This window comes from Euphorbia lathyris, chromosome 4, assembly GCF_963576675.1.
Source record: "Euphorbia lathyris chromosome 4, ddEupLath1.1, whole genome shotgun sequence".
NCBI classification, from domain to species: domain Eukaryota; kingdom Viridiplantae; phylum Streptophyta; class Magnoliopsida; order Malpighiales; family Euphorbiaceae; genus Euphorbia; species Euphorbia lathyris.
Genome location: NC_088913.1, coordinates 88,576,389 through 88,594,650, shown reverse-complemented (window position 1 = coordinate 88,594,650; position 18,262 = coordinate 88,576,389). Strand labels below are relative to the sequence as shown.

General features: G+C 41.2%; 1 protein-coding gene across 1 annotated transcript; it reads left to right on the top strand.

The window, feature by feature from the left end:
- Nucleotides 1-854: 854 nt before the first annotated feature.
- LOC136226631 (putative disease resistance protein RGA3) lies at nucleotides 855-4,500 on the top strand. Its single transcript, XM_066015218.1, has one exon. The coding sequence runs from the start codon at nucleotides 1,016-1,018 to the stop codon at nucleotides 4,397-4,399; it is 3,384 nt and encodes a 1,127-aa protein (XP_065871290.1). The 5' UTR covers nucleotides 855-1,015; the 3' UTR covers nucleotides 4,400-4,500.
- The last annotated feature ends 13,762 nt before the right edge of the window (nucleotides 4,501-18,262 follow it).

Sequence of the window (18,262 nt, the reverse complement as noted above, 5' to 3'; positions counted from 1 at the left end):
TCAATGACCGGGGGGGACTACCTGATTCGGAATATCTCATTGGCCCATTAGGCCCATGGGCCCGGCGGGCTGAAGGGCGAGAGGCCTCAAAGGCCCAAGAGGATTCACTATAAATAAGGAGGAGGCAACCAAGGCAAAGGGATCGGGTAACAGACTCTCTAACTCATTTTGAATAGATTATCAATACTCTCGAGCGACTAACTATCTTGATCGTCAGAGTGTTTCCAGGGACCGCTCCCCGCACAGAGATGACCCTCGAGGAACACGAGCACCCCCCGAAGAGAGCTCGGATCACTGTTCCGTGTATCCGAAAATCTCTCTACTTCTCTATCTATCTATCTATCTATCTATATATAATATAAAATAATGATAGAGTTGAAATATTAGTTTCTTGTTTTTTTATTGATAAAAAATATAATATATTAATTTTAATTATATAATCATATTTATCCATCAAATGATTAGTTAAAGTAAATGTAAAAATAAAATATAAAAATTAATTTATATAACATTTTTATATTATTAATTTTAATTATTAAATTATAAATATTTTTAATATTTATAAATTATATGAACTAAAAACTATTATGCTTCTTTCTACAAAAAAAAAAAAAAAAAACTATTATGCTTCTAAATTAAAATATATGTAATATAATTTGTACGGAATAAAGAATAAACTATTTGTGTTCTGTAACACTAAATTAACCCAACTTATGACTTTACGGATAAAATCATTTGTGGAGGTGACACTTTGGGTAAAACTATACCGTTTTAGGCTGTAGATTTTAATATTTTTCTTAAATTTAATTACTATATTTTACAACTTTGTATTTTCGTATTTACAGTTATGTGCTTCATCGTCAACCATTGACTTCATGAAAGAAGTAACAATTCTTCATATCAGAGGGATCGGAGATGGATTTCTTCCTACTAAAAGCTTCACAAGTAGTAATCGACGGCGAAACATTCTCTTCGTTAAAGAATTTCTCATCAAAACCCTAAAATCAGAATTTCAATGGCGGAAATTGTCCTGAGTTTAATGGTGGAGGAAACTCTAGCCAGGGGAATTTCACTTATCACTGATGAAATCACCCGTGCTTGGAATCTCAAGGATGACATCAAAGCGCTTCAACATACAATCACCACCATCCGCGCTGTGTTACAAGATGCAGATGAGCAACAGACGAAAAAAGAGCATGTCAGAGTATGGCTGATGAAGCTCAAAGATGTAGCTTATGAAGCTGAAGATATCTTCGACGCGATTGCCTATGAGACTCTTCGTGAGAAGGTAATCAATTTGAATCCTATCTCTAGAGGCAACCTGTATGTTAAAAAGGTTCGGTTTAGGGTTAAATTGAGCGGGAAAATTAGGTATATTAATGAATTGCTTGATAAGATTAGAAATGACTTGGGTTTTGGACTTCAATTGGCATCTGGTAGTAGAATGATGCCTCAGATTGTGTTGGATCGAGTAACAGATTCAGTCCTTGATAAGCCTGTTGTTGGAAGGGAGGCAGATTTATCTAGAATTTTGAATTTGCTGACTTGCTCTCGCGATCAACAGATTCTCACTGTTGTTCCCGTTGTTGGAATGGGTGGTATCGGAAAGACGGCTTTAGCTAAATTAGTGTGTGAAGAAGTAGTAAGAATGAAATTTTTTGATGTTAGAATATGGGTATGTGTTTCTGAAAAGTTTGATGATCAAAAGATTTTAGGAGAAATGTTGCAGGCTTTGAATGGAACAATGGGGGGCTTAACAAATAGAGATGCAATTCTTGAAGAAATCGAAAAAGCTTTGGGAAGGAGAAAATTTCTTCTTGTTCTTGATGATGTTTGGGATGATGTCTATAGGAATTGGGATGATTTGAAATGTCGATTGATAAAAGTTTGTACAGGTAATGGAAATGCTGTTATTGTCACTACTCGGAGCGAGAAGGTAGCATTCAGAGTTAAGACTTCAAAGCAACATAGGCATTCGTTGGGTTTATTATCTGATGATGAATGTTGGTCCATTTTGAAGGAAAGGGCATATGGAAATGTAGGAGCAGGAGCGTCGATCCATTCAAATTTAGAGGAAATCGCAAAGGAAATTGCGAAGAAGTGTAGAGGAGTGCCGTTAGCTGCAAAGGTTTTAGGAGGGACAATGGGATTTAATAGGAATGTAGAAGCATGGTTGAAAATTAGAGATAGTAATGTTTTGACTGTAGAAGACAATAAGGAGAATGTCGAGTCTATCTTAAAACTAAGTTGTGATCATATGCCCTCATATTTGAAGCCGTGTTTTGCATTTTGTTCTGTTTTTCCTAAAAACTTCGCAATTAGAAACGAAGAGTTGATTCAGCTTTGGATGGCTGAAGGTTTCGTTGAGTCATGTGATGAGGGCAACAAGTATTTTATTGCCTTACTTGAGAATTCCTTTTTCCAAGATGTCGAAAGAGATGAAGACGGGGATGTTATTCAGTGCAAAATGCATGATCTTGTGCACGATCTTGCATTGTCTCTGTCCAAATTAGAAACCTTGACTAGGGAGAACTATTCAAACACAGATGATGCATTTTATGTTCGCCGTTTATATGCAGATGGCGAATCTATAATAACCGCAATGGATGTTTTAAAGGGCGGCGTCAAGAGGTTGCGTACTGTCATTATCGAGGGTGCTAGGTTTCAAGAGTTATGGAAGTTGAAAAGCTTGCGAACTCTGTATTTGAATGGTGCTGATATGGAAGATTTGCCTTCATCAATTGGGAAGTTGAAACATTTGAGGTATCTCGATGTTTCAAATACGAACATAAAAGCGTTCCCTGAATCAATCACCAAGCTGTACAGTCTTCAAACTTTGAAATATCTCAACTGCAAGGCACTTACGGAGCTTCCTCGAAAAAAGATGAACAATCTCATCAGCTTGAAGCATATAGCCTTTTCTTACGAGCACCAAATGCCTTGTGGATTGGGACAACTAAATTATCTCGAAACGTTGTCTCTATTTGTCGTGGGTCTTGATGTTGGCTGTAGCATTCAAGAACTTGAATTCCTAAATGAATTGAGAGGACACCTGACGATAATGAGACTCGAGAAGGTGGGGAGTAAGAAAGAAGCGGAGAGGGCAAATTTGCAAAGGAAATCCAAAATACACGGATTGGCTTTTGTATGGACTTCTTTTAATTCTCCTACAAAATACAGGGAGAACATCAGATTTGAGCACGATATGGAAGTTCTGGAAGCCCTTCAACCTCACCGGAACATAAAGAGAATAGAGATTGAGAATTATTTCGGCGAAAAATTCCCATCATGGATGTTGGAAATGAAGACACCAAGTGATCGAGATTCTTTCTTAGTACTGAGTAATTTGGTGGATCTTAGATTGAGAAACTGTGACAGATGTGAACAACTCCCAGCGCTCGGAAATCTCCCGTGTCTTAAATTTCTTAAGATAGATTGGATGCCGAGGGTCAAGTGCATGGACAACGAGTTCTATGGCATTGACGACAGAGGCAACAACATCGGTGGATCCTCGAGACTGTTTCCTGCTTTAAAATCATTCTCTCTGAGAAATATGGATAAGCTAACTGAATGGAGGGATCCGTCACTAGGTGATATAGTCATTTTTCCTCGCCTCGAAGAATTGTCGATTGATACATGTCCTCTCCTGAAAAACATTCCAGTAACCGATCTTTCCTCACTCTTAAAGCTAGAGCTCAACTGTTGTGCGCTACTGAATTACGTTTTCGACGAACTCCATTCGTTCCCCTCTCTTACGAGTCTCTTGATCAGCGGATGCAAACAGTTAAGTTGTCTTCCAATTGGCCTTCAATTCAAGACATGTATGAAGGAGTTAAGTCTAAGGTCTTGCAATGGTCTGATGTGTATTCCAGAAGATTTAGGCGGACTGAGCTCTCTCGTCTCTTTAGATATAAAAACGTGCCGAGGGCTGATCGATTTCTCGGAAGACATACTATGCAAACTCAGTCAATTGAAGAAACTAAGTGTTGGTAATTTCTCAAAGGAGTTGGATGATTTCCACTACTTGAATAGAATCAAAGACTTGCCATGTTTAGAAGAGTTAGAGATATGGGGATCAAATCTAGGCCGAATGAAGTCTCTGCCTGATCAACTTCAACTCGTAATCGCCCTCAAGTCGTTGTCGATCGTGCAGTTCACGGAAATGGAAGCATTACCGGAGTGGTTGGGCGGTCTTCGATCTCTTCAATCCCTCTCTATCTGTTTGTGTGACAGATTAGAATATCAACCAACTGCTGCAGTCATACAGAGGCTCCCTAATTTAAGGTACCTAAACATTTCATTTTGTTTCCTTCTTGAGGAATGTAAATCCAAATGGATTGAGTTTTCACGTCTCACGAAAATTAGAGTACATTTTCCGGAATTACCGGTATTTGAATGAATGTTGAATACGATTTGTTTCAGTTGTTGTTCTTGAGGTTTTGAGGTGTAATGAACTTCTGTTCTTGTCATTTTTTATGTGAATATGAGAATGTTATTGGCCATAAATTCCATTTTGATTGGCAAAACTTTACATGTTCATGGGTTAGGTTGGGTTGAGCCGAACCGGGCCCAACGGGCTTTCGTCTAGAAATGTTTAGCCTAGAAATTGATTAGCCGGGCCGAGCCGAGTTGGATCAGTCCGTTCTATTTTTATAAATTGCAAGTCCACTCTAGAAATGGGCCGGCTTTTGCAGATTTATGTTAGGTCGGGTTTAATGTAAATTTTCCTTATTCAAGCCCGATCCATTAGACGTGGCTTTGGACATGATGGGCAGGTACTCAGAGTTCGTAAACACTGAACAAGTTTAGGCAAAACACAATAAATGAAATAATTTTTAACAGATTAAGCTTTTAATTTTTTAAATAACCTAATTATGTTGTGATTCAAACATCATTTAGCACGGATGGATGAATGTATCATCCGTTTCAAACATATATGACTAATGGGGATAAAGTTTCCTTAACTAGTTTTTGGATAGAAAAAATTAACGGGGATAAAGTTTAAATTTATTCATGTTTTTTTTTTTTTTTTTGAGAAATATATATATTCTTAACATATTTCAGTACCGTTTACTAATATCTGCAGACAATATCAATATTACTCTTATCAATTAGAAAATTTGAACCGGATAATTTGATTATTATTTGATTATAAAATCGGGTCTTCTAAACAAATTTATTTATAAACTAAGTAACTTTATGCATTTTGGCAAGATAGCAAATATTTGAGACATTTATTTTTATGTTTTTTGTAATTAATGTTTATGTGAACACTTAATTGTTGATATTTTGGTAGGTTAATAAAGGTAAATCAATATGTTCAATTTTTCTGTTAGATAGAGATAAAAATTAGTGTTGCTTGGAAATATTAGGGGTAAAATGGTACCATTTTGTATGTTAATAGTAAATGGTATGACCACTGAACTTTAAATGTAACATAAAAATCACTCAACTTTACATTTGTTTAACATTGTGACTTTTAAACTTCAATCAATGTCTCAAAATGAACGTTGACGACCTCAAAATATATAATTCCAAGAATTGATTATTTTCTAAGCTACTTAATTCTTCAAATTTTTCGTTTTGAGGCCATTTATGTGTTGTTTGGTTAGCAGAGAGAAAGTGAATTTTAGAGATAGAAACTCTAAAAATGGTAATTTTAGAAAATAAAAAGGCTTCAACACATCACCAGCTCCCTGAACTTGTCCATAATAGTAGATTGGCTCCCTAAACTTTGCAAGTGTCTCACCAGCTCCATGATGAGGGCATCTTTTCGCTAAGCCCAAATCCGGATCGCGGCGGAACACGAGAGAATCCACCAAAGGAAGGCGAGAGCCAAGACAATCAACAGAGCACGCGGGGCGTGCCTAGCAAGACGCGAAGCGTGGCGAGCCCCGTCTCCGAAGGAGTGTCAAGTAACTCAGGGACGCGGGGCGTCCCGACTAGTATGCGGGGCGCGGGTAGCAACTTCAAGCGAGAATCATCTCAGGAGGTCAAGTACGCGGGGCGTACGCCTGGGACGCCACGCGTGGAGTCCAACCCGCAGAACCACAAAGTTCAGGAGCTCAACTACGCGGGGTGTAGTCTCGTAGACGCCACGCGTAAGGAGCATCATCGAGCGTCCCCAAGTTCAGAGACTCAAATACGCGGGGCGTAATCCTTGGGGCGCGGGACATACTCTGCTGGGAGGATACTTCTCTTCCAAGTTCTTGCCAAGAGGGGACCATTACTGTTGGTGTTTATTTACTGTTTTGCCACCAACCCCTTATTACTAAACTACCATGAACTCTTTCCTTGCCTATCCTACCCTTATGCACATGCTTTGCCCAAAACCCTATTCATGGGTTTTTGGTCTTTTCTCTTGTTATTTTGGAGAGTATTTAAACCCCCATCTTTGTAATGTTTACCAACTTTTGATGAATTAAAACTTAAGCCTCCATTGGAGCAAGGATTTCTATCCATTTGGGTTTACTCAACCTTCTAGTTTAGCTAGAGAAGTTTGCATTCTTTGTTGGTTTACGATTAAAACCTTCAGTCGATTTCAATCTACATCAGTTGCTATCAGAGCCGAGTCGTTTTCCTTCCCGGAGACTTCTTCTCGGAAATGGTTCAACCACATATCACAAACGAAGCCACCAGATCCATGGAGCAACGAGTAGATGCACTAGATGTCAAGGTGGAGCATCTAACGGAATCTCTAAGGGCGTTGGACGAGAGACATGCCACGAGTACCCGAGATATCCTTCTCGCCATTGAAGGGCTAAAGCTTGAGGGTCGAAATAATCAAGCTCTCCTCATCGGAGAACCTCACCGGCGACACGAGGAGCAAATCCGTCCCCAACTTGAACGACACCCAACACCACCTCCTAGGAGGAATCATGCACAACAACCAATAGACCTTCGGGGTCAAGAGGTTAGGCGAACTAATCCCGTGAACGTTAGAAATGTTGATAGTGATAGCGTTGATGATTTCTTTGATGATTTTAAGATGCCTAGGATTGCTAGGAATATGGGGATTAGAATGAATGATGATGTTTTGGATGATAGGCCTAGGAATGACATGCTTGTGAATGATGTTGTTGGTCCCGTGCATGTGCGTGCCGGGAATATGGATATTGTGCATAATATTGTTGTACGTGGGTATGAGAGGGAGAATGTTGGTTTGAATGACCCGTGTGGGGGTCGAGGTAATGATAGAGGCGAGCCGAATTTGAGAAGGGCTTATGGGGAAAACTATGAGAGGGATGACGCCTTCAAACTAAAAGTGGAGTTACCAACGTTTGGGGGAGAACTTGACATCGAGGGGTTTCTTGATTGGTTGCTAGAGGTGGAACAGTTTTTTGATTATGCGGGAATCCCGGAGGATCGGAAAGTCCGTTTAGTAGCATACCGGTTGAAAGGAGGAGCTTCGGTTTGGTGGGATAATATGAAGGAGGGGAGAAGAAGAGGAGGAAGGGAGTCGATTAGATCTTGGCTTAGAATGAAGTCGATGTTGCGGGAGAGATTTCTACCACCCGACTACGAGCAATATATCTACAGTTCTTATCGGAATTGCTCGCAAGGTGCAAGGAGTGTGCACGAATACACCTCGGAGTTCTTGCGGCTTTCGGCAAGGGCTAACTTGTCGGAAACCGAAAGCCAAAAGACTTCAAGGTATCTTGAAGGATTGAGGTACAACATCCAAGACCGGATTGGAACGCAAATGGTGATTCGGGTGCAAGACGCCCGTAATTTAGCATTAAAGGCCGAGGCACAGTTGAGTTTGAGGGGACGTGAAGGCTATAGAAGAGCCGGGGCTGAAGGTACTTATGGAGGGAGAGGAGCTCCCAAGGGGATTGATAAGGGCAAGGGTATTGCAAGTTCGAGCGACACAACCCCCTAGGGGCAACAATCCCTATGCTAGACCGGCTCCATTCAAATGTTTCCGATGCAATGAGCCGGATCACCGTTCTAATGAGTGTCTTAAGAGGAGAAGTGCCAACATGGTTGAGCGGTATGAAGATGAGGACGAGTATGATGATGAAGGGGATGTTTGTTGTGACCCAATTGATGATGACTATGAGGGAGAGTGTGATGGTGGACAAGCCATACATGTGGTGAGAAGACTCTTGATCTCAAGTAGAGTGGAAACGGACCAACGACATCAGTTGTTCCGAACTCGATGAGTAGTTCAAGGGGTGAAGTGCAATGTGATTATTGACAGTGGTAGCCAAGAGAACATCATTAGAGACACAGCGGCTAAGAGATTTGGGTTGGTTATCGAGGCACACCCGAGTGCGTATAGTGTGGGTTGGATCAAGAATGTCGGGGAGCTGAAAGTAACTCAAAGGTGTAGAGTACCTCTTGAGATAGGAGAGTACCGAGATGAAGTCTACTGTGACATTGTGGAGATGGACGCTTGCCACCTATTGTTGGGACGTCCATGGCAATTTGAAAGGGATGCTACCCACGTCGGAAGAAAGAACACCTATCGGTTTGTGAAGGACGGGATTCGTTATGTGCTCACACCTCTTGTAGGAGAATCCAAGACTAAGGAGAAATCTACTTTGATCGTTTGCCCAACTCACAAGGCGTTTATCAACGAGCGTGAGGAAAGTCAAATGGTCTATGTAGTGATGGTAAAATCTAGTACACCGTCAGAGAGGGTAGGTAAGAAGTCCCGAAAGAAGTCAGAAAGTTGCTTAATGAGTTCCGTGATGTATTTCCGGAAGAATTACCATATGGGCTACCACCCTTACGGGAGATCGAACACCATATCGATCTTGTGCCGGGAGCTAGCTTGCCTAGTCTTCCTCACTATCGGATGAGTCCCAAAGAGAGTGAAGTGATGAAGGAGAAGGTGGAGGAGTTGATAAGAATGGGCTATGTTAGGGAGAGCATGAGTCCGTGCGCAGTACCGACTTTGTTGACACCCAAGAAAGATGGGTCGTGGAGGATGTGTGTGGACAGCCGAGCCATCAACAAGATCACTATTCGGTACAAGTTTCCGATTCCCCGACTTGATGACATGCTTGATCAATTGAGCGGGTCCAAGGTCTTTTTCAAGATTGATTTGAGGAGTGGGTACCACCAAATTCGGATCAAGGCGGGAGATGAATGGAAGACGGCGTTTAAGACGCGTGATGGGTTGTATGAGTGGCTAGTGATGCCATTCGGGATGACCAATGCACCGAGCACTTTCATGAGGTTGATGAACCAAGTATTGCGTCCGGTGATTGAGAAGTTTGTGGTGGTCTACTTTGATGATATCCTCATCCATAGTAAGACGTTGGAAGAACATGTGGAGCACTTGAGGACCGTACTAGCTTTGCTCCGGGAGAACCAACTCTTTTCCAACACTAAGAAGTGTGACTTTGTGATGGAGAGCTTGGTGTTTCTCAGGTATGTGGTCAGTGGGAGTGGTATCCGGGTTGATGAAGAGAAAGTTAGAGCTATTCGGGAGTGGCCGACTCCGAAAACCGTTGGGGATATTAGAAGCTTTCATGGGTTGGCTACTTTCTATAGACGGTTCATCCGGAATTTCAGCGCTATTGTGGCTCCGATGACTGAGTGTTTGAAGAAGGGTAGGGGCTTCAAGTGGGGAGATGAGCAAGAGAGTAGTTTCGCCTTGATAAAGGAAAAACTAAGTATCGCTCCGGTGTTAGCATTTCCAGATTTTGACAAGCTCTTCGAAGTTGAGTGTGATGCGAGTGGAGTAGGAGTTGGGGGAGTATTAATGCAAGAGAAGAGGCCCATAGCTTATTTCAGTGAGAAGTTGTGTGATTCAAGACAGAAGTGGGCCACCTATGACAAGGAGTTCTATGCGGTAGTGCGGGCTCTCAAGACGTGGGAGCACTATCTCATCGAGAAGGAGTTTATGTTGTACACCGACCACCAAGCCCTCAAATACTTGGGAAGTCAAAAGCAACTTCGGAGCTCCATGCATGCTAGATGGTCCGCTTTCGTGGATAAGTTCCCTTATCAACTTCTTCACAAAGCGGGTCAACAAAATAAAGTGGCGGATGCCTTGAGCCGAAGGATAGCCCTCTTGAAAACAGTGGCCTTGGAGTTAGTGGATTTTGAGCACATCAAGGGAGAATATGAGGAGGATCCGGACTTTGGGCTTGAATGGGAGAAGTGTAGAAGAGGTACCGAAGAGAGTGGGTATCAACTAGTGGATGGGTTTCTCATGAGGGGTAGCCAATTGTGCCTTCCAAACACGTCCATACGAGAAAGAGTGATCCGAGAGTTACACGGAGAGGTGTTGGGGGGACACTTTGGAAGGGAAAAAACCTTTGAAGCGGTTAGCTCCCGTTACTATTGGCCTGGAGTAAGGAGAGACGTGGCATACATCGTGGAGCGATGTGAGGCGTGCCAAACATCCAAAGGGTATGCTACCAATGCTGGATTACGTATGCATCTCCCAATCCCGGAGACCATTTGGGAAGATCTCTCCATGGACTTTGTGTTGGGGCTGTTGAGGACTCAACGGGATATGGATTCCATCTTTGTAGTGGTGGATTGATTCTCAAAAATGGCCCACTTCATCCCGTGTAGGAAGACTAATGACGCCACTGCCATCGCCAAGTTGTTCTTCCGTGAGGTATTGAGACTACATGGGGTCCCAAAGAGCATAGTGTCGGATAGGGACACGAAGTTTGTAAGCCACTTTTGGCGTACTCTTTGGACCATCCTTGGAACCACATTGAAGTTTAGCACCATAGCCCACCCCCAAACGGATGGACAGACCGAAGCAGTAAATCGGACCTTGGGAAATTTATTGAGAAGCAAATGCCGAGACAAACCCAAGATGTGGGATTATGTGCTAGCCCAAGCCGAGTTTGCCTACAACTTCGCCGTGAGTTCCACTACCGGGAAGTTCCCTTTCGAGATAGTATACACCAAGGCACCCAACCACTTACTTGATTTGAGCGAAGTCCCCAAGGGGGAGAAGAAGAGCGTAGCTGCACATAACTTGGCCAACGACTATTATAAAATGCACCAAGAAGTCCGACATAGCATTGAGGAGAAGAATAGTTTGGTCAAAACCAAGGTGGATGAACACCGAAGGGATGTACAGTTTGATGTGGGGGATGAGGTGATGGTGTACTTGGGGAAAGAATGTCTTATTCATGCCCCAAGTAGCAAGTTGAAGCCGAGGAAGTATGGCCCCTACCGGATCACAAAGAAGATTAGTGCCAACGCGTACCAACTAACCCTCCCCAATTGGCTTGGGAAAATGTCTTCGTCTTTTAATGTGCAGGACCTTTGTGGAAGCCGGAGGAAACGTTACCAACCAAGGCCTCGGAGGCGGAGTCCGACTCTTTCCAAGAAGGGGAGAATGATGAGGGCATCCTTTCGCTAAACCCAAATCCGGATCGTGGCGGAACACGGGAGAATCCACCAAAGGAAGGCAAGAGCCAAGACAATCAACAGAGCATGCGGGGCGTGCCTAGCAAGACGCGAAGCGTCGCGATCCCCGTCTCCGAAGGAGTGTCAAGTAACTCAGGGATGCATAGCATCCCGACTAGTACACGGGGCATGGGTAGCAACTTCGGAGGTCAAGTATCTCAGGAGGTCAAGTATCTCAGGAAGTCAAGTACGCAGGGCGTACGCCTGGGACGCCACGCGTGGAGTCCAACCCGTAGAACCATAAAGTTCAAGAGCTCAACTACGCGGGGTGTAGTCTCGTAGACGCCACGCGTAAGGAGCATCATCGAGCGTCCCCAAGTTCAGAGACGTAAATACGCGGGGCGTAATCCTTGGGGCGCAGGACGTACTCTGTTGGGAGGATACTTCTCTTCCAAGTTCTTGCCAAGAGGGGACCATTACTGTTGGTGTTTATTTACTGTTTTGCCACCAACCCTTTATTACTAAACTACCATGAACTCTTTCCTTGCCTATCCTACCCTTATGCACATGCTTTGCCCAAAGCCCTATTCATGGGTTTTTGGTCTTTTCTCTTGTTATTTTGGAGAGTATTTAAACCCTCCTCTTTGTAATGTTTACCAACTTTTGATGAATTAAAACTTAAGCCTCCATTGGAGCAAGGATTTCTATCCGTTTGGGTTTACTCAACCTTCTAGTTTAGCTAGAGAAGTTTGCATTCTTTGTTGGTTTACGATTAAAACCTTCAGTCGATTTCAATCTACATCACTCCATGAACTTGATTATTCCGTATCATCAACTCACTAAATTTGTTTATTCTGTAACAATTAAATACAAAAACATATTAAACCTAAATTCTAAAAATACATCTTCAACTATTTGAGAGGTAAGTTTTTCTCTTCTCATACCTTTCAACCTATTATAAGAGTTGGTGTTACAGGTTTGAAAGACCGAATGGATGGGGAATGAGAATTAGTATTATGGTTTTTGTATTTGCCGAATAAACAAGTTTAGAGGGTTGGTGAGACACTTATAAAGTTTAGGAAGATAATCTACTTTTATGGACAAGTTCAGAGAGTTGGTGAGACGGAATACTCAAAGTTCAATTAATGAGCTAGTGAGATATTGCAAAATTCAGAGAGTCAATCTATTATTATGAACAAGTTCAGAGAGCTGATAATGTAGTAGGCTAAATAAAAAACATAGTTTCATGGTAAATGTCGTTCTAAACAACTTTAATTCTTGAATATTTCAATTTTGAGATCATTAACAATCATTTTGAAGCATTATTTAAAGTTTAGTAGTCACAATGTTATAAAATATAAAGTTGAATGTCTTTTATATTACGTTTTGAAGTTTAGTGGCTATACCGTAAAAATGAATAAAATTCAATAATATAGGTATAATTTCCTATTAAATTATTATATAAACAGATGAAATATGTATTATATATAAAAAAAACTATAAAATGATTTAATATAAAAAATAGTATATTTGTAGCATGTACTCTAATCAAGGTAAATTACATATATGACCACTAATCTTTACGTATTTTTATAGTATGATCAATAAACTTCAAAACATGATATAAAATTTACTTAATTTTACACTTTCTAACATTACGGCCTCTAAACTTTAACGAACGTCTCGAAATGATCGTTAACGACATCAAAATGGAAATGTTCAAGAATTAAAGTTCTTTAGAATAATAATTCATAGGATGGATTACAAATGGAATTTTTACTTGCTGAACTGTAAAACTTGTCTTCTCTAATATGAAAACCGCATATCTCGACCTTAGTCGTTTTACTTTTTTTTAACGCGTGTAATATATCTTCCGTATTTGACTTATATTTTTTTTTTATGACGGAATGATTAAATGATTATATTTATAAGGAAGTTAACTAAACATATACTATATAAAATAATATCTTTAATCTAAATCATATTATTATAAATAGATAATGTAATTAAATAAAAATATTTATAAAAAAAAATTCTTTTTGCTCCGATGGCTCTCGAGGCTCTATTCAAGGACAAATTATTAGAAGCATCCGGTTCTCAATATCAAATAGAAGATCTCTTATACATATTTTGACACGTATAATACGAACACACGTATATTATAAAAGACTACTATTTTAATTATTATGTGAGGTCACACTATACGTGTTCAAATATAAATTAAGAACCATCTGAATGACATGAAACCGAATGCTTAATATAGAAACTCCTATCTAAATACTTAAATAATGGTTGGCAGATCAGGATGCCAATTTGAAAAGGAAATTCGGATTATTAATTTCGAACTCTAGACCGTGTATATTTTTTTTATGGGAAAATGTAATTATTAGTATGTTATAAAGTAGAAACTTTGATGACTAAAGTGGTCATAATTTAATTAGATGAGGATTTAATAATAATTATTATATTTCTACTTACCTATAATAATAATAATAATAAAATCTAAAGTGGTCACAATTAATTAGATGAGGATTTAAAAATAACTATTATTATATTTTTACTTACCTATACATAATAATAATAATAATAATAATAATGATAATAAAAAATCTAAAGTGGACATAATGTAATTAGATGAGGATTTAAAAAACGTTAATGATTACAATCGGCAGTGAGAGAGTCCCTTCGCCACAACGGCGGTGTAAGCGGTTGACGGCACCGGAACTGTGAGTTCATCGGCGATTTCCTGGTGTGTCTTGATTTGTCCTCTTATTGAGGTTATCAGTGAAGCGAAAGAAAAAGTGAGGCGACAGATTCTTAGGATTGCGGCTGAGTCTGGGATTTCTGACCTAGCAAAGAATTTAATGGAGAAAGAATTGGCAAAAATTGGCTCTGACTGAGGGAGAGGTCGAAACTTTCGACTGGTCCACGGCCGCTCAGGGTGGCAATTCCACTGGGAAGGGACTGGTGCTTGTGGGGCGGTTCTTAACCGACAGGCCGGTAAATTTTAATGCAATGAAAACAAAAATGGCAGATGTGTGGCGGCCTGGAAGAGGAATAGCAATTTCCGAGGTACAACCAAACTTGTTCATTTTTGAATTCTTTCATACTGTGGATAAAGAACGGGTCCTAGCGGGAGGACATTGGTCCTTCGACAGTAATATGTTGATGATGGTAGATTGGAAGCCAGGAGAGTTGCCAGAAAACTTAGAAATGACCCGTGTGGATATGTGGGTGCAAGTTTATGACCTACCTATAGGTTGTATGTCAGAAGGGATTGGCAGACAGATAGGAGAGTTCATAGGCACCTTTCTAGAGTATGATGTTAATAACAACAGTACCTTTAGGCGAGCCTATATGCAGATTCGAGTTGCAATTGATATAAGGCAGCCGCTGAAACGCTGTAAGAAAATAAAAAAATCTGCTACTGATGTGACGTTCATTCACTTCAAATATGAGAGACTATGCAATTTTTGTTATATTTGTGGACATCTTGGCCACACGGACCGGTTTTGTGAACGGTTATTCCGATTACCTCCAACAGAGATCACAAGAGAATGGGGAGATTGGCTCCGGGCAACGATGCGTCGTGGTAATGAGACCAGCGGCTCACGTTGGTTAAGAGAACCAAGTTACAGTTGTACAACTGGTAGAACTGACAACTGGCAGACACCGAGAGATTTGGGAACTAGGAGCGGACAAGGGATAATTCAAACAGGGACAGATGAGCATGTGGCTAAAGAGGGTACCCAAGAGATGGATATGGAAGTGAATGAAGAAACCGAGATGGAATTGCTTGAAGCTCGTAAGAGAAGGAGAGAGGAGGGAGGTAAAGAGAAAGAGCAGCCAGAAAATAGTGCGGGACAAGAGGAGACACCGGGGGCAGATTCTTCCAATAATAATTTGGATAAATTGACCTCTCATCAGAAAAAACCGGCGAGACCTGCGGGACAGGTCCGCCGACCATCATGAGTTGCCTAAGCTGGAACTGTCGGGGTTTGGGCAACCCCCGGGCAGTTAGGGCACTCGGTGAGTTGTTAAAGACTCATAGTCCAGATTTTGTATTTTTGATTGAAACACTAGTTAGCAAGCAAAGAATGGAAGGGTTGAGAAATAAGTTTGGTTATGTTGGGTGCTTTACTGTGGATGCTAGAGGACATAGTGGAGGTCTGACACTGTTATGGAAGGGTGTGAATAATGTCTCTGTACGATCTTTTTCAAATCATCACATTGAAGCTGTTATCCAGGATGCGAGGCAAGGAGAATGGAGGTTAGTGGGGTTTTATGGTGTGGCTTATCACAGTAGACACAAGGAATCCTGGGAGCTTTTGGGTAATATTGCAAATAGCTCTACCCTTCCTTGGGTCGTGATGGGAGACTTTAATTGTATTTTAGATAGGAAAGAGAAAGTGGGAGGTGCACCTTATCCTCAATTGCTTATTAATCAGTTTGCTGAAATCATTGCTTCAACCACCCTGATAGAACTGCAAATGAAGGGTAGCCTGTATACTTGGGAGAGAGGAAGGGGATCGAGGTTATGGATTCGGGAAAAGTTGGATAGGGTGTTTGGTTCAATTGAATGGTGCGACCGATTCACACAGTATGAAGTCACAAATCTGGTTTCTGCCTATTCTGATCATTCACCTATCTTACTACAGGTGTATGGTCGCCGAACAGGAAAACGAAAAGGCAGATTTTGGTTTGATAGGGCTTGGCTTCGGGAAATGTAATTCGAAGGATTGGTGGCAGGAATTTAGGGACAGAACTCAGAGGGAGATTTAACTACGCGCCTTACCAAGTGTTGTGAAGCGATGGAAAGTTGGGGGCGCCACTTTAGAACTAGATTTACACAAAGAATTGCACGGTGTAAACTACTTCTAGAGCAGTTGCGAGATAGTACTGATTCGCACTCTGTGGAAGAGTCTATGAAGATTAAAAAAGAACTGAACATAGTTCTTGAACAGGAGGAGAGCTATTGGTACCAGCGAGCAAAAGCGTTTTAGCTTAAGGATGGGGATTCAAATTCTAAGTTCTTCCATGCTTGTGTGAAAGCTAGGAGGCACATCAATACCATCACAAGCCTATTGGATGAGAATCAAATTGAAGTTTCTGATCAGAGTGGTATGGGCGAAATAGCTGTCAGGTACTTTGAACAACTATTCAAAAGCAATGAGGGGTCTAGATATGAAGATGTTGATTTTCTTGTTGAAAAGGTTTCTGGGACTATGAATGAAGAGCTGACAAAAGCATTTACATTTGAGGAATTCACTGTTGCAATTAATCAAATGCATCCAGACAAATCGCCTGGCCCTGATGGGCTTAATCCAGGTTTTTTCCAACATTATTGGCCTCTTATTGGTAGGGATGTATTTGTTGCGTGTTCTGAGTGGCTTGATAAAAACGAATTTCCGGCAAAATTGAACGATACTATTGTCACATTGATTCCTAAATGTGAGAACCCCCGTCGAATGACTGACTTGAGACCAATTTCGTTATGCAATGTCTTGTATAAGATAATTGCAAAGGTCTTGGCTAATAGGCTAAAATTGATCCTGCCTGAGATTATCTCTGACAATCAATCTGCCTTTGTGCCTGGAAGGTCTCTAATTGATAGTGTGCAGATAGCCTTTGAGCTGATTAATTATATGAAGAGGAAGAATAGAGGTGCTAAGGGTGAAGTGGCCCTGAAGATTGATATTAGCAAGGCCTATGATAGGGTGGATTGGGGTTTCCTAAGGGAGGCAATGAGGAAGATGGGATTTTGTGACAAATGGGTTGATTGGATTATGCTCTGTGTAACTACAGTTTCATATTCTGTTGGGATTAATTCTAATGTGGTTGGCCCTATTGTTCCTGGAAGAGGCCTTCGCCAAGGGGATCCATTATCTCCTTATCTTTTTCTGCTGTGTGCAGAGGTACTTTCCCAATTGATTATAAGAGCTGAAAGCAGGGGTGCGATTAAGGGTTGTCGGATATGCCCGGGAGCTCCGAACATTACACATCTGTTCTTTGCAGACGATAGTTTTCTGTTTTTTCAGGCTTCGGAACAGGAATGTACTAAGGTGAGGGGCCTGCTTGCTGATTATGAGAAAATGTCGGGCCAAGCTGTGAATCTAAGCAAATCCGGAATCTTCTTTAGCTCAAATGTGAGAGGAGAGTTAAGAGAGACGATTAGTAATTTACTCCAGGTGCAGACACCACTCGATACGGGTCGTTATCTGGGACTCCCCTCTCTAATCGGCAGGTCAAAACGAGCAATTTTTGGTTTTGTGAAGGAGAAGTTAGCAAAAAGGCTGAATAGTTGGACCTTCTGATTCCTTTCAGCTGCAGGTAAGGAAGTTTTGCTCAAATCTGTGGCTCAGGCTCTTCCAACGTTTTGTATGAGTACGTTTTTGTTACCCAGATCAACATGTGATGAGCTCCAGAAGATGATGAACTCCTTTTGGTGGGGTACGAAGGAAGATGGTAGTAAGCGGATTCATTGGTTCGAATGGAAGCGTCTTTGTAGGCAGAAAAGTGGGGGTGGGTTAGGGTTCCATGAGCTACGGGAGTTTAATCTGGCTCTACTTGGTAAACAGGCATGGAAATTGATTGATGAACCCCATACTATGGTTAGCCGAATGTTCAAAGCAAAATATTACCCTAGAGGGTCTTTCCTGTCATCCAAATTGGGCAATAATCCCAGCTTTGTTTGGAGGAGTGTATGGAGTTCTATCGAATTGATGAAGTCTGGCATGAGATGGCATGTAGGGAGAGGGGATCATGTGTTGGCGCACCGTGATACCTGGATTTGGGAAGGAGAGAATTTGTGTGTTGGGCCAATTGAGAATGTGAGCAACATTGAGACAACGGTAAATGGGCTTTTTATCCCTAGTACTAGATTGTGGGACCGAGGAAAAATTAATATGGTGTTTGCACCTGACATTGCTGA

What these genes read in the sequence shown, in the direction of transcription:
- LOC136226631 (XM_066015218.1), top strand. Translation starts at nt 1,016, where the DNA reads ATGGCGGAAATTGTCCTGAGTTTAATGGTGGAGGAAACTCTAGCCAGG.